This window comes from Cornus florida, unplaced genomic scaffold, assembly GCF_030987335.1.
Source record: "Cornus florida cultivar Cherokee Brave unplaced genomic scaffold, ASM3098733v1 CherokeeBrave_3.0.0_Hap2_Chr06, whole genome shotgun sequence".
NCBI lineage: Eukaryota > Viridiplantae > Streptophyta > Magnoliopsida > Cornales > Cornaceae > Cornus > Cornus florida.
Window position 1 is genome coordinate 90,123,596 of NW_026775576.1, and position 16,551 is coordinate 90,140,146.

Consider the following 16,551-nt stretch of genomic DNA (forward strand, 5'->3'; position numbering starts at 1 on the left):
AAAAGGAAAATTTAGAAAATAAAAATAATTTTAGGGGGCATTATAAACAAAAATTTCATATATACATATATATATATATAAATGCCCCTGGGCATGAACCAACTCCGCCCCTATAGTAGGCGTGTTCCAAAAAAATGGCCAAAATTGAAAACACCAAATAGTATCAAAAAAAAAAAAAAAAAAAAAAAAAACAATCTTTAATAACCTTTTTAAACTAGTCATTTTATTTTTTAAACTAGCACACTTTTTTATCGAACATGCTTTTGTATCAAAAAAAATATTGCAACAAATTTCACGTTTCACATTTCCAATTAAAATTGTTTCCAATACTATTAACATCATTCACAATAAAACATTGTTTCTGTTTGGAACAATTGTGGGCTGCCAAAAATGCCCCACCAATGTAAGCTTTAAATAGACTATTCAAGTGTTTTTTTGAAATGGCCAACTTAAATCCAAATTATAATGGAATACAAAGTGAGCATTAACATTTTCTATTTGAAAAATTACTTATTAATTCTATTTTTCAATTATAATGATCTATAATACTAATTTTTATAAAATTATCAAAGGGCATGTAGTTCAATGGTATATTCTCTCAATATTAGTGTGGACAAAAAAAGAGTATGTGGAAGTGAGATTGTGAATGTATTTATTGTCAATAAAAAAAATAATAAAAAAAAACTTCTCTAAATTTTTAAGTACAATTAAATCCCACTTTTAGTAAATATTTCAAATTAAGTTCATAATTCAATTACCATTAGTTTTCTTTCAATATTGCCCTTCCTACAAAAATACCATTACTGTCATTTTTCTATATATAAGAAAAAAAAAATTGTAGAAAAATTTATACTACCTTAATACAACATATAAAAAAATGATCTTTTGTCAGCATCAAGCATGGTGACTATCATAGACTTAAATTTACTTGAACTTACCTTTTATTCTTGAAATCACTTATTTCTAAAACAATATACAACAGAAAAAAAAAAAATGCGAGAATTTAATAATTCATTAATTGTATATGAATACATTATATATATAAATACAAAATTGTGGGGGTTTTTAATATTTATTTTTACAATTAGTTGAATTTAAATTACATGTTAAGTATTTTAAAATTTTGCTAATTTTGGTGACAATTAAAACTATGTGGTGTTTTTAATATTTATTTTTACAATTAGTTGAATTTAAATTACATGTTAAATATTTTAAAATTTTGCTAATTTTGGTGACAATTAAAACTATGTGCTTTTTCATTATTATAATTGTAAATTGATATTAATTATAAAGTATTTTAATAAGAAAGCAACATTAAAAGCATTTCTAGACAAGGACAATACTTTTAATGGGATTCTGAACTTACTTTTGGAAATATTTGTTTCAAGGAGAGCTTTTAGTCCTTATAATATTTTTTAAAAATACATATTTATCTTTTAAACTAAAAAATAGTAGTAACTCGGAGTAGTAATTTTTATTTTCTTCTATTTATTTATTTATTTAATTAAATCCACGGCATAAACTATAAAGTAGTTTTTGGTCGATCGGTCAACTTTAGGACAAAACAGGTAACCATACCTTCACGTTCTAATTTGCAAAGATCTCTCAATCGGACGGCCAAGATGCCCCCAACATACGATCCAATCTCATTGGTGGCATTACCGTCCTCAAACAATCCAATTGGTCCACGTCATCAATTATGACACGTCCATTACAGTCCTCAAATAATCCAATTGGTCCACGACATCAACTCTGACACGTCCATTACCGTCCTACAACAATCCAATTGGTCCACGTCATCAACCGTGACACTTCTTAAGTTCAAAGCCTTCAATCTGTAGACCCCACACGCTGAGAAAGATGGACTCATCGCTATATATACACACACAAACACAGTTCTACACATAATATCTTTCTTCAACTCAAACTCAAATCGCAGAGCAAAACACCTTTTTGAGCAGCAAAGAAGAAGCAAAGAGTAAAGCTCCGGCGATGGTAGGCGCGTCGAGAACACGAGCCTCTCTGGTCGTCTCAGCAATCCTTCTGTTCGGTAAGTGTTTCTTGTTCTCAGATTCAAATCTGATTTTGTTTCTTCTTCTCCGATTGTTTTTATATGCAGATACATTGCATATGCTTATATTCACATATATTTTCAAAGATCTTGTTAGATTTATTGATCTTTCATGATGGTGAGGTTTGAGCTTGAGACTTTCCATGCTAACTACCACTTAGTTTAAAAGAAAACGGTTAGAAATTGTAACTTAATTACTTAAATCTTCTGACAAACACTTCTCTCTCTCTGTACCATGTGCCTTTGCATCGCTTATGCAACAATTCAGATCGTTTACGAAACAACTTTACATCAATTATGCAACAATTAAGATCGTTTATGAAATAATTTTAGATCGATTATGCAACAATTCAGATGCTTTTATGCAACACCTACATTACATTACTATTTTATAGTGTTATTTTTTTCATGAGGCTGTTGCACTAGTAATACAATACGAGGCACGGGATGCTCCTCCACTGGAGGGGATCCGGATTCCTCTCTGTATGACGGTTGTCATACAAATGGAAACTAAATCATTCCGTTTGATGTGGTTTTCCAGTGATCAGTTCTTCACCTTTTGATGCATATTTAGCACAGATTTGTTTTAATTTGTCAAACAATGGTGTAGTATCTTTTAGGCAATCAAGAACAGATTAATAACGAATAGTGAATTTCGCAGATCATGGACAACAAACTATAGAGAGCTCTAACCCCTTTTGAGAATGGTTCAATCGATGGGACGAAGAAGGGTCCCTTAGGTCTCCCTTTCCATCATGGAAACTTAGACATTAATGGTTATTGGTTGAGATTAGATCGATTTGGAAAATCACGATCCAACAGTGATAAATATACCTCCAATCCCATCACTGAAAATTGGCCAATCCACAACCCTCTATAATCTGATTTTAGTAAGACCCATCTTTAGTGTTGATGGCAATGGTTGTGATGTCTTGAATTAAAAGGCCGGAACCCGGAAGAAGGGTTGATACAGATCAACAAAGCACAACAAAGTAGAAGAGCTTTCAAGTACACTAAATGATGCCTTAATTAGACATAAATTATTTGAACTGATCAAACTATATTACATCTTCTATATGAATAGGATGACATCTTTTGCTATTTTGATATGGTTTTCCAGTTTATACTTGTCTAATTTGCAATATTATTTTTGTATGAAAATCCTTAATGGATATCAATATGATACCTGTTAACATATATATATATATATATATATATATATATGCGCCAACAGAAAGGGTTCAATTGCTATGCTTGACTAAAGCATGATATTTTTATCATTGGAATGAATATATTAATGTGGTACTGATTCTTCAACAGGAAGTTTATTTGCATTTTCTATTGCAAAAGAAGAAGCCAACAAGTTGGGTACAGTTATTGGGATTGATCTCGGGACAACTTATTCATGTGTTGGTGTTTACAAGAATGGGCATGTAGAAATCATAGCCAATGACCAAGGTAACCGCATCACCCCATCGTGGGTCGCCTTCACTGAAAGTGAGAGATTGATTGGCGAAGCTGCAAAGAATCAGGCAGCTGTCAATCATGAGAGAACCATCTTTGATGTCAAACGTCTTATCGGAAGAAAGTAATTTTTCATCCTCTACTCTCTGTTCTACTTATATTATTTGAAAGAAATAATTTATATTAAAGCGCTGGCCTTGCGTTTCTGTAGATTTGATGATAAAGAGGTCCAGAAGGACATGAAGCATATTCCATACAAGATTGTTAATAAGGATGGAAAACCTTATATACAAGTCGAGATTAAGGACGGGGAGACCAAGGTTTTCAGTCCTGAGGAGATTAGTGCTATGATTTTGACTAAAATGAAGGAAACAGCTGAAGCATTCCTTGGAAAGAAGATCAAGGATGCTGTTGTTACTGTTCCAGGTATTATAAAATCTTCTGATTATATCTGTGAATGAAAAATTGTTTTATGGATGATTTGATTGTTAAGCTTTACTTATTTTCCTCATGAATTGCACAGCTTACTTTAACGATGCCCAGAGGCAGGCTACCAAGGATGCTGGCATCATTGCTGGACTGAATGTTGCAAGAATTATAAATGAACCCACAGCGGCAGCTATTGCCTACGGGTTGGACAAGAAAGGTGGTGAGAAGAACATCCTTGTCTTTGACCTGGGTGGTGGGACATTTGACGTCAGTATTTTGACTATTGACAATGGTGTTTTTGAGGTTCTTGCCACGAATGGAGACACTCATCTGGGAGGTGAGGACTGTACTTGATACCATATTAGCTTTTATTTTTCTTTTTTATTAAAATTACTTCCCTATCTCTAAGAGAATTATTTGGGCAAAGAAAAAAGGTAAAAAGATCATCTGTTGGCACAAAATATGAGCCATGCCAAAGGTAGCTCAAAATGTGACAGGCTTCAGAAACTTTGATGGACAATGCAGTTGTATTTCTCATAGATCTGGCCTCATCTTTTGCAGAAGAGGCCCTAATCCAAGTAGTTTTGGTTTTTTGTTTTCTTAAATCTGAATGCATCTGTTACTGGTTGATCTGTAGTCTTGGAAGATTGACCAGCAGCCTCTAACAGATTTTGGTAGTTATTGGGTCTATTCACATACTAGTTTTTTTCCAAATGGTTATGATAGCCTATGATTTGTATGGAGTGGATAGAGAGTTAGTTTGCTTGGGGGAGAAATTCTAGCTACAAACTTTTTTTCTCATGGTTTACTTCCACTGCAGGTGAGGATTTTGATCAGAGAATCATGGAATACTTTATTAAATTGATCAAGAAGAAGCATGGAAAGGACATCAGCAAGGACAATAGAGCTCTTGGGAAGCTGAGGAGAGAATGTGAGCGTGCGAAGAGAGCCTTGAGTAGCCAGCATCAGGTCCGTGTGGAGATTGAATCTCTGTATGATGGTGTGGATTTCTCTGAACCACTGACTAGAGCACGTTTCGAAGAGTTGAACAATGATCTCTTCAGAAAGACAATGGGGCCTGTTAAGAAGGCCATGGAAGACGCTGGGTTGGAGAAGCGCCAAATTGATGAAATTGTTCTTGTTGGTGGAAGCACCAGGATTCCCAAGGTTCAACAGCTTCTGAAGGACTATTTCGATGGGAAGGAGCCCAACAAGGGTGTGAACCCAGATGAGGCAGTTGCTTTCGGCGCTGCTGTACAAGGAGGCATCTTGAGTGGAGAGGGTGGCGACGAAACCAAAGGTATTACTACTCCTAAATTATTCCATATGACTTATCGTGATTAAATGAAGGAAGAAAACTTGGAAGAATATATTTTCAGTTTGCTGACTACCTTATTTCATATATATTTTTCAGATATCCTTCTCTTGGATGTGCAACCGCTCACACTCGGTATCGAAACTGTTGGTGGGGTGATGACGAAGTTGATTCCTAGAAACACAGTCATCCCATCCAAGAAATCTCAAGTTTTCACCACGTACCAGGATCAGCAGACAACTGTCACTATTCAGGTACTGTAATTTTTTAGTTAAATGAAAAATTCACTCATTTTCCGAATGGCGAGACAAAGACTTGCCTTGTTTTATAATATAATCAACTATGCAAGCAAGCATCTATCTGGGATTGACTGATTGCCTCTCTTCTGATGCGAACTTGTGTTGCACTGCAGGTTTTTGAAGGTGAAAGAAGTATGACAAAGGACTGCAGGCTGCTTGGGCAATTTGATTTGACTGGAATAGCTCCAGCTCCGAGGTTCGTTATTTTACTTCTATTCAATCTATACAAGAGCTATTAATGTAGTTTGGCTTTGCTTGCTTGAACTGACTTGTTTGTTGTTTGAACAGAGGAACTCCCCAGATTGAAGTCACATTTGAAGTTGATGCCAATGGTATTCTAAATGTCAAGGCTGAAGACAAAGCCTCGGGAAAAGCTGAGAAGATCACTATCACCAATGACAAGGGTCGACTGAGTCAGGAGGAGATTGATCGTATGGTCCAGGAGGCTGAAGAGTTTGCTGAGGAAGACAAGAAGGTTAAAGAGAAGATTGATGCCCGAAACAGCCTGGAGACTTATGTTTATAACATGAAGAACCAGATCAATGACAAGGACAAGCTTGCAGACAAATTAGAGTCTGACGAGAAGGATAAGATCGACGCAGCTGTTAAAGAGGCCCTCGAGTGGTTGGATGACAATCAGAGTGCCGAGAAGGAGGATTACGAGGAGAAGCTGAAAGAGGTGGAGGCTGTATGCAACCCAATCATTACCTCTGTTTATCAGAGGTCTGGTGGTGCCCCTGGTGGTGGGTCAGATGGATCAGAGTCTGATGATGATTCGCACGATGAGCTTTAGAAGAATAGATGTTCATAAATAGCTTTTGGCGGAGGAAGTTGTTGTATTTTCATATTAGAGTTAGTTGCAGGAGGAGAAACATATTTTTTTTCCTTTTCATTTTCTTGGTTTCTTGAAGACACAGATGGAGCAATTAAGTAATTTTTCGAATGAAGACTTGTAATTTTTCCGTTCCGGTAAAAGACTGGAACTAAAATTTGTTTCTCTGAATTGATGATAGTGCGTTAAATCTCATCCCATGCCTTTCTTTTCTGGTTGATCTGTGTATTTGTGAGCCTGTTTAAGCCTATTTGTGTGGAAGAGGATTGATTAAACTTTTTCCTCAACTAAAAGAGTTGAGGACCTGAGGTTAATTCAGAGTTCTTTGTGCATGGTGAGCATCACTTTTTTTAGGTCATACTACTTTTTATTAGTGAAAGGAATACTAAACAAAAACTCTGCGATTTATATTTTGTTGTTTTAGCGCCATATATGACTTATAACAAAAAAAAAAACCAACCAAAAAAATGTTCCAATGAAATTACCGGGAAAAAATCAATATTGTTATGCATATGAAGAGCAACCAAAATAATTTTCGAATGAAATTACCGGGAAAAAAATAATATTTTTATGCATATATAAATAATAATAATAATAATAATAGTGATTTAGGGCAACAAATATAATAGTGTATTTTACTGGGTATATAAAAACAACTTTTATGTGAGATTCTGGAGGTAAATTTATTTGTTTTTTGGTATTTTCGAAATAAATGGCTTGCACGAGGTTATTTTTGTAAAAGTAATAGAATTGCTTTTATGGGAAATAAAGGCGTTCCACGTGGACCCAAAGGATAGCCCAAGATCTCCAAAACGAACGGCCAGGATGTCCCCAGCAAAAGATCCAATCTGATTGGCAAAAATTACCGTCCTTAAAAAAAATGATTGGTCCGCGTCATCACGTATGACATGTTGAAGCCTTCAACGTTCCGAGCCTCCACAAAATGCGAGACACGCACTCGTTGCTTTACATGCATGCGTGTGTTGTATATATATACATATACGTACACTTGATGCACATTTTCTTCAACTGAGACTCAAATCGCAAGGACCGTTTTGAGAACCAGAAGGTAAAATTCTCGCCATGGGAAGTGCTTGGAGGGCACGAGCGTCTCTCGTCGTTTCAGCAATCGTTTTGTTCGGTACGTATATCCTATTCGATCGACCTTGTTTTCTTCTTCATCTTCTTCTTTAATCATGTATATAGACTATGTACACTTGCATTGTGTGTGTGTGTGTATATTCACATTCACACACGTGTATATTTTATATCTACAAACTATATTATGAGATTTATTATTGATCTGGTTGAATGTATTGATCTTGATTACATTTATGTCAACGGCGTGTTCGGGAGATTATAAAATGAAATTGGTATATTTTGTTCTTTGAGAGATTTATTAAGGTGTTTATATTTGGTTAAAATGGCGTTCAATATGAATCTAATAGAAGGATTACAAATTTACAATAATGTGTGTGCGTAATAACATCTCTTAGAAAACTTTGTTAATAGGAACAGATCTTTGTAGCATAGGCTATGATCTCCAAAGATGATATGATGATTTTTATTTATATTTATTATTATTATTATTATTTTGTGGGCTTCTTGTCTGAGATTTTGAGTAAAATGGGCGTTTCTGGCTTTGGACTTTAAGTCCAGTGTCCTTAAGGCTTGGTGTTCTGTTTGGCTATGGCATAAAGTTCTTTCTTTTAGTGAATGCATTCTCAATGGCCATTGAGTTATACATGGTTTTAGGAATTGAAGGGGAATTCTATGTTTGAGTTAACTAATTACATTCATAAATGACAATTAGGAAAACCCCCAATGTGAGAATTTTGGGTCACAATATATGATGTATTATTGAATTCTGAAATTCAAGTGTGCGGTTGATACTCTGAATATTGTTATATTGTGATCTAAAAGCATAAGTCTAGATGGAACATGTTGTATTGGTTTTATTTGGCTATATATAAATAACAGCAGAGGTTTAAAAAGGAATTGATTTTCAAACGCATAATGCATGGTAACATCTGCATAAAACTAATTAAGAGAGTTCATTTTTCTTGAAGGAGGGACCATGCTACTAAATGGGTCTTAGTTTGAGATTGAATGTCTCCTATGTTTTCTACTTTGTCTGCTCTTTTGATTTGTATTAAAATTATTTGTGTCAAAGGCTTTTAAGGGGATAATTGTATTGTCTGATCTTTTTGCCTGACATAGAAAACGGGTCAAACTTGCTCTGCTTGACTCATGCATGATTTTTCAAAATCATTTGAATGAATGTATTAATGTTATTAATTTTTCAAAATAAGTTGATTTGCACTTTTTGTTCTAAAAGACGATGCAACCACTGTATTATCTGATCGTTTATCTGCCAACGAAAGGGGTGTGCATTGCTATGCTTGTCTCATGCACGATTTTTTTTGGAATAGGTTTGTAAATTGGTATTAATGATTTAATTCTGCAACAGGAAGTTTATTTGCATTTTCTGTTGCGAAAGAGGAAGCCACCAAGTTGGGTACCGTTATCGGGATTGACCTTGGGACAACTTATTCATGTGTTGGTGTTTACAAAAATGGGCATGTAGAAATCGTAGCCAATGACCAAGGCAACCGTATCACCCCATCATGGGTCGGCTTCACTGATGGTGAGAGATTGATTGGTGAAGCTGCAAAGAATCAGGCAGCTGCCAATGCTGAGAGAACCATCTTTGACGTCAAACGTCTTATTGGAAGAAAGTAATTTATCCTTTTCACTCTATTGTGCATATGTTATGTTGAGGAAACTTACACTACGACTCTGACCCTGCTTTTTGCACAGATTTGAGGACAAAGAAGTTCAAAGAGACATGAAGCTGGTTCCTTACAAGATTGTGAACAAGGACAAAAAACCTTATATTCAAGTCAAGATTAAGGATGGGGAAAACAAGGTTTTTAGTCCTGAGGAGGTTAGTGCTATGATTTTGACTAAAATGAAGGAAACGGCTGAAGCATTCCTTGGGAAGAAAATCAAGGATGCTGTTGTTACTGTTCCAGGTATTGTGAAGTCTTCTGATTATTTATTTTATGGATGATTTGATTGTTAAGAACTTGAGATTAACTTCTTTTCCTTCATGAATTGCACAGCTTACTTCAATGATGCCCAGAGGCAGGCTACCAAGGATGCTGGCATCATTGCTGGACTGAATGTTGCAAGAATTATAAATGAACCCACTGCGGCAGCTATTGCCTATGGGTTGGACAAAAAAGGTGGTGAGAAGAACATCCTTGTCTTTGACCTTGGTGGTGGGACATTTGATGTCAGTATTTTGACTATTGATAATGGCGTTTTTGAGGTTCTTGCGACTAATGGGGACACTCATCTAGGAGGTAAGGACTGTATATTGATTACCATATATTTTGGCCTTTTTTTCTTTGCTGTAGCCTGTAGTTTAGTTACTTGTGTTCTGGTGCAATAAAACACTATAACCAGCTTTGAAGTTTAATTACTTCTTGATCTGTGCTCATCTTTAGTGACAGAGACCTTGGTTCCATATATATATGGTACTTCATTTTCTTAAATCTGAGAGCATCTGTTAGGGAATGATTGAAGAGAAAACTCTTATGTGTAGCCAATAACTTTTGAGTGTGTTGACCATAAGCTTCTAACTGAAAGCATCTTCAAGGACTGACCATAAAAATAGTCTTGTTTCTGCTTCCAAATACAGTCCATTTGCATGGACTGTTGGGAAAATAAGCTTGCTTGGTGTAGAAGCTCTTGCTATAAAGTAGCATTCTACACGAGTTACAAGATGATTTACTTTATCTGCAGGTGAGGATTTTGATCAGAGAGTCATGGAATACTTCATCAAATTGATCAAAAAGAAGCATGGAAAGGACATCAGCAAGGACAATAGAGCTCTTGGGAAGCTGAGGAGAGAATGTGAGCGTGCCAAGAGAGCTTTGAGCAGCCAGCATCAGGTCCGTGTGGAGATTGAATCTCTCTATAGTGGTTTGGATTTCTCTGAACCACTGACCAGAGCACGTTTCGAAGAGTTGAACAATGATCTATTCAGAAAGACAATGGGACCTGTTAAGAAGGCCATGGAGGATGCTGGATTGGAGAAGCGCAAAATTGATGAACTTGTTCTTGTTGGCGGAAGCACCAGGATTCCCAAGGTTCAACAGCTTCTAAAGGATTATTTTAATGGGAAGGAGCCCAACAAGGGTGTGAACCCAGATGAGGCAGTTGCTTATGGTGCTGCTGTACAAGGAGGTATCTTGAGTGGAGAGGGTGGTGACGAAACCAAAGGTATTACTTCTTAATTATTCCATATGATTTATCATGGTTAGATGAATAGAAGACATCGGGCAATTAGGTTGAAATTTCAGTTCACTTGCTACCTTAATTTATTTTTCTTATTCAGATATCCTTCTCTTGGATGTGGCCCCTCTCACTCTTGGTATTGAAACTGTTGGCGGGGTGATGACCAAGTTGATACCTAGAAACACTGTCATCCCAACCAAGAAATCTCAAGTTTTCACTACTTACCAAGATCACCAGCAAACTGTCACCATTCAGGTACATTTTTTTTTTTTTTTAGTTAAATGACAGTCTCTCTCTTTTCACAAATGGGAAGAAATAGACTTTGCCCAATTTTATAGCATAATAAAGTGCTAGCTGCGAATTTGTGGTGGTCTACAGGTGTTTGAAGGTGAAAGAAGCCTGACAAAGGACTGCAGGCTGCTTGGGAAATTCGATTTAACTGGAATCGCTCCAGCTCCAAGGTTTTTTTTCTATTGTTTTACTTTTTTTTTTAATCGAATTTGTCATTGTTTTGCTTGCTAGAATTGATTTGTTTGTTTGAATAGAGGAACTCCTCAGATTGAAGTCACGTTTGAGGTTGATGCCAACGGTATTCTAAATGTTAAGGCCGAAGACAAGGCCTCCGGGAAAGCAGAGAAGATCACTATCACCAATGACAAGGGTCGACTGAGTCAGGACGAGATTGAGCGTATGGTGAAGGAGGCTGAGGAGTTTGCTGATGAAGACAAGAAGATGAAGGAAAAGATTGATGCCCGAAACAGCTTGGAGACTTTCGTTTATAACATGAAGAACCAGATCAATGACAAGGACAAGCTTGCAGACAAATTAGAGTCTGACGAGAAGGAAAAGATAGAAACAGCTGTTAAAGAGGCCCTTGAGTGGATGGACGACAATCAGAACGCTGAGAAAGAGGATTACACGGAGAAGCTAAAAGAAGTGGAGGCCGTTTGCAACCCAATCATCACAGCTGTTTATCAGAGGTCTGGTGGACCTCCTGGTGCTGGAGCTGGTGCAGAGGATGATGATTCACATGATGAGCTTTAGAAGAATTGATGTTCATAAAACGATTTTGGCCTAAATCAGAGAAGGTGATTGACCATCACCTTGTATTTTCATGGTAGAGTTAGGAGGAGAAATATAATTTCTTCCATCCTCTTAATTTTGTTTAATTAATGTTTAGAGTGAAGACTCGTATCATTTACGTTCCAGTTGAAAACTGGAACTAGATTCATTCTTTTAATTCGATCAAAAGTTTCTTCCATGCCTTTTCCTGTTATTTGCTTGACTGGTTCCATCGTTTTCAGATTCACGTATAGATGTGATTAAATGTTCATGAGACTGCTTGATAAAGCAAACTAGATCATCAGTTTATGTGATTACCAAAGCGCACAAACACACACACACGTATAATTTAGCAATACAGTTCATAACTTACTTATTCTACTGTCAAAAGGGAAACCAACTAAAAACTTAAAACTACAAAAGGTAGCATAAATCTTGTATGCTCTATGGGGGTCTTTCTTTTCTTCCTTTCAGAACTCCTTTTGTATCAATATTTGCATCTTCCATAACCTGCAAATTTTCAAGGATTATCACAAACAAAACTACTTACAATATGAATCTCAATACCCAATTAATTAAAATCTCAACGTACTTGGATCTATGGAAGTAACAGATCCAGTTTGCTCAAAATCACAATCGTACTCATCCTTCTCTGTAGCTTGGTAGAACGCGTTCATGGCATACGCTGCATGGGCTCGAACATTGTCAGGAAGGAAGCACGCGCCACCTTCTTGAATCGGTCTGCAGTCCAATCCCAACCCACATACATAATCAATATTATTCTGCAAAGCCTCTTCACTAGCTCCTGTTTTGGGAAGACACCACTGTTTTCTCTTAGATCCTGGCAATGGACTCATTGCAGGTGCAAAATATGGGGTTGGGTTCGAAGGGAAGTTTGCTTTAGCCTGCCAGAGCCAAAGTTTAATCACAAACAAATCAAACACACATATATAAATATGATCAATATGTATGTATTATGGTGATTATTGGCAGCAGCAGCTACCGTTGGCCTTAGGATCCCAACGTCGTAGACCGGTGTCATGTCAGGCTCAAACAGCCCGAAATTTCTTTCACTAGTCATCCCTGGCTTCAAATTTTCATTGAAAAGTGCGAAAATGTACGTTTCAAATGTTCTGTTAGGCATTAGGGGTGTGCCCACATTCGATGTCACATGTTGCATAAGTTTTCTGTTGTATTGTGCCGCGTTGTCTGCATCAACACCGACCTGTGCTGGATCACCTATCGATGGCCACCCGGTTTCAGCTATGACGATCTCAATGTCAGTGAAGCCAAGGAGTTTCAATGCTGAGAAGACTGCATCTAATTGTCCATCTAACATGTTTGTGTAAGTCAAGTGTGTGTTTTCATCAAACACTCCAGAGTTAGGCCTAAACAAGGCATAGTCAATAGTGTCAGCCGAGCAGCCGAAAAAAGGGTATGGGTTAATCATGAAAGGTGAATTGGTTGCTCTCAGGAAGCTCAGGAGTGGTTTGAGGACATGGGTGTCGTAGCCTTGTCGGAATTTTCCGGTGGACGGTGGGCTTGAAGTTGAGAGAATGCCTAGAGAATGAGGGGTTGAGACCTCGATTGGACGGCCTAAAGACTCTCCGACCAAGGCTGTGTGGAGGGTTTGCATTGCCGGGACAAGGCTTGCGATTAGCAATTTATTGGCTGTGGAAAGTACTTCATTGCCAACAAGAATTCGGACTATGTTAGTGGCTGGAATGTGAGGTACAATGTTGGTTTTGAGCCATTGTTGAGCAAAATTGATCTTGGTGAGTTGGGGAATTTGTTCATTAGGGACATTGACAGTAATGGCAATTCCAGTGTTAGCAAAGGCTTGTAGCATTTCGGGGTTGGCGTCGAAGAGCCTCACGCGGTTGATGACGGTGGATTCGAGGAGGAAGTTCGCCACTTGTGCCGGTGGAGGGAGGTTGTTTGCCACCGTGCCATAGTTGACCCCAATTGTTCCTTCAACTCCTACATATACAACATGACACCAGAAATATTGCTCAGTCACGTATAATTAAGAGTCATAATACAGAGTTTGACAGTAAGACAACTAATAAATTAGCATACCTGGAATGACAGTTGCTGCGAGGAGGAGTGCGATTGCGGCGACAACGATGACAGCCGTGTTTGTGTAGTACTCCATGAGTGTGGTTGGGAGGTGAGGAGGATGGTGAATGGTGGGTTAGCCATGGCTGAACTTGAAGAAGTGTGATTCTGGGAGATCCTTTGCTTTGTGGATGGTGCAAAAGGTTGAGTGTGGTGAGAGAAAAGGTTTACTTCTGAATTTTAGCTTTTGCTTTGAATATGTTCCTTCAACCTCTTTTGTTGTTTTGGGGAAAGTAATTTGAATCTGTAGATTTATACAACGAGGCATCAATTCATAGCAAGAGTTGGGTAATTGTACATTTAGATAAATAAATTGTTAGAATATAAAAACTTCTTACATAAAATCTATAAATCAGTCTCAAATCAATTGATGCATAAGGTTTAAGAGATAAATCAAACAAATGTAACTCTTTTAAATTGGGAACCAAATTGTGGCACAGCGGCGTTGACAGGATTCAGAAGGTAAGTCCTTGAAGTCTTGTTTTGGAATTGCACTTCTGATTAGTGCATGTATTGTGGGCCAATACAAAAAAATAAATAAATAAATAAAAAATAAATTGAAACTTAATTCTCTTCAATACAAAAATCTTTTACCATACTTGGTTGAGCAACAAAATGTCTTTTTACTTCAAAATTGCAACATCCATTATTTCAATAATGCAACACATGTTATTTTGAGATAAATGTGCTGAATTTCCAAATAACAAGAGTAATAAGTGAACATTATGCAACTCACAAACAAGACAATAAAAAAAAAAAAAAAATTCAAATATCAATAGTACATTAAACATCTGCCAAATAAACGATATTATTATTCTTGATTCAATTCATTATAACTAAAATATGAAGGGCATTACGTCATTTAGTCTAAGGGATTTTTCTTTGTTTATTTTTGCATGTATCATTTTTCTTATATAAATATACCATCTTTGCCTATATGTTATAGGTATAAAGCTCGGTCTGTGAAGTGGTATGTATGTGTGTGTGTGTGTGTGTGTATATATATGTATGTATTGATCCATTGGAGCTGTGGCACATCTTACTTTAAATTTATGTGGAGCAAGGGTCGAATAATCATTTAATACCAAACTGGAGAAGGAAGTGTAGTATATGCCTTTTTGACTTTTTAGGCATAGGAGGAACACTCCATTTTTTTTCTACAGCATTTGTTGTGGGGAAGACGCACAATTAAATAATTAATTAATGTATGGGGCCCAAATGGGTGCAAGTTTGATAAATTAATTAAGTCAAAATATATGGTAAGAATTCAAACTTCCAAACAAAGGGATATGTGAATAATATATGTGAATTCCTTATCAATGATCAAAAAATAATAATAATAAATTAAAAATTTAGACATACTAAGTCCGATTCTTGACTAAATTTATATATTCATATACAACCCAAGATATTATATAATTGAATTAAAAATAATAATAAATTTCTTGGTACATTAGATCTGAAATCCGGGGTGTCCCTTCCATCGAGACTAGGGTTAATTTTTGATTTATTGATCTATTCCCAGTTCTAATGCCCAATTATTAGATAAAAATAAAAAAAAAAATCTTAAAAAGTAAGCAAAATGGTAACTATTTTGCTACGGACAGTCCCTGTAATTTTATTTTTATTTTACCTTGGCAAATTATGGTCCCGATTGTATTCTTTTTTTTATTATTATTTTTGCTTAAAATCTCACCTTTTTATTTTGAAAGATATAAAAAAATACCGTTAGATTAAAAGTCGGTGGTTCGAATACTGTGTACACTAACTATTACCTAATTATTTATTTATGTACACCGGTGATGAGAGAAAGACAAGTGATAAATAAATAAATAAAGTATCACTTGTAATGCTCCATTTATTAGGCTTTGTTTCGATTTGCTGATGAAAGAAAACGAATTTAACGGTCCTTCAAAATTTTCAGGCAATAAAAAATAAATAAAAGACAATTAGTAACAACCTTAAAGTGAGAAAGAGTGACCTGTGGTCCTGTGGCGTCCACATTGGGGAGTCGACGTACTGTTGCCCCTCTAGGATTAATCTCGTCTCAAAGGACCTTCAAGGTAAATATATATATATATATATATATATATATATATATATATATATATATTACTGCATTTTAATTAATTAAGTGTACTATGCTTGTGTATTTCAATACCAAAAGTTTAAATGGGAAAGGCAAGTAATGCTTTAGCCTTTCCCATGACACCATTGTATTTAAATATGTAGATATATCTCTGTTTTAAATTAAATGTTCTATTTAATAAATTGTGACTCACAAATTAACTCAATCTTCATCATTTTTTAAGCTTTATTTTCATTTACCAGTTTGGATCTATTGTAAAATTTATTGACAAGTTGCGTATGTACATATATGCTCAAACCCATGTGACAGAATGGTTATCAATGATTTGAAATGTCATTTGCTCGTCAAAATTGTTTGAAATTTCATTTCACAGCAAAGGCCAAACAAAAGGACAGGCCTGGCCTCATTAATTTACGGATTTAACAATGATTTGAAATTTCATTTGGTTGTCAAATGATTTGAAATTTTCTTTCACAGCAAAGGCCAAACAAAAGGACAGGCGTCATTAATTTACGGATTTAGCACCAGTCTTTTTAGGATACGTGTGATTGTTTATATATCACCATT

At 36.0% G+C, this 16,551-nt stretch overlaps 3 protein-coding genes across 3 annotated transcripts; 2 read left to right on the forward strand and 1 right to left on the reverse strand.

Moving 5' to 3' along the window:
• Positions 1-1,901: 1,901 nt before the first annotated feature.
• Positions 1,902-6,605, forward strand: LOC132312775 (luminal-binding protein 5). The gene is made up of 8 exons (XM_059811278.1): positions 1,902-2,050; positions 3,392-3,659; positions 3,747-3,961; positions 4,059-4,301; positions 4,785-5,264; positions 5,379-5,533; positions 5,692-5,774; positions 5,867-6,605. The coding sequence occupies exons 1-8, from the start codon at positions 1,993-1,995 to the stop codon at positions 6,369-6,371; spliced, it is 2,007 nt and encodes a 668-aa protein (XP_059667261.1). The 5' UTR covers positions 1,902-1,992; the 3' UTR covers positions 6,372-6,605.
• Positions 6,606-7,453: 848 nt separating this feature from the next.
• LOC132312776 (luminal-binding protein 5-like) lies at positions 7,454-11,955 on the forward strand. The gene is made up of 8 exons (XM_059811279.1): positions 7,454-7,551; positions 8,881-9,148; positions 9,231-9,445; positions 9,536-9,778; positions 10,221-10,700; positions 10,816-10,970; positions 11,094-11,176; positions 11,261-11,955. Exons 1-8 carry the CDS (start codon positions 7,494-7,496, stop codon positions 11,757-11,759), a joined length of 2,001 nt encoding a protein of 666 aa, XP_059667262.1. The 5' UTR covers positions 7,454-7,493; the 3' UTR covers positions 11,760-11,955.
• Positions 11,956-12,061: 106 nt separating this feature from the next.
• LOC132312777 (glucan endo-1,3-beta-glucosidase) lies at positions 12,062-14,109 on the reverse strand. The gene is made up of 4 exons (XM_059811280.1): positions 13,857-14,109; positions 12,781-13,757; positions 12,370-12,682; positions 12,062-12,287 (listed from the first exon to the last, which is right to left on the reverse strand). The coding sequence occupies exons 1-4, from the start codon at positions 13,930-13,932 to the stop codon at positions 12,265-12,267; spliced, it is 1,389 nt and encodes a 462-aa protein (XP_059667263.1). The 5' UTR covers positions 13,933-14,109; the 3' UTR covers positions 12,062-12,264.
• Positions 14,110-16,551: the final 2,442 nt, after the last annotated feature.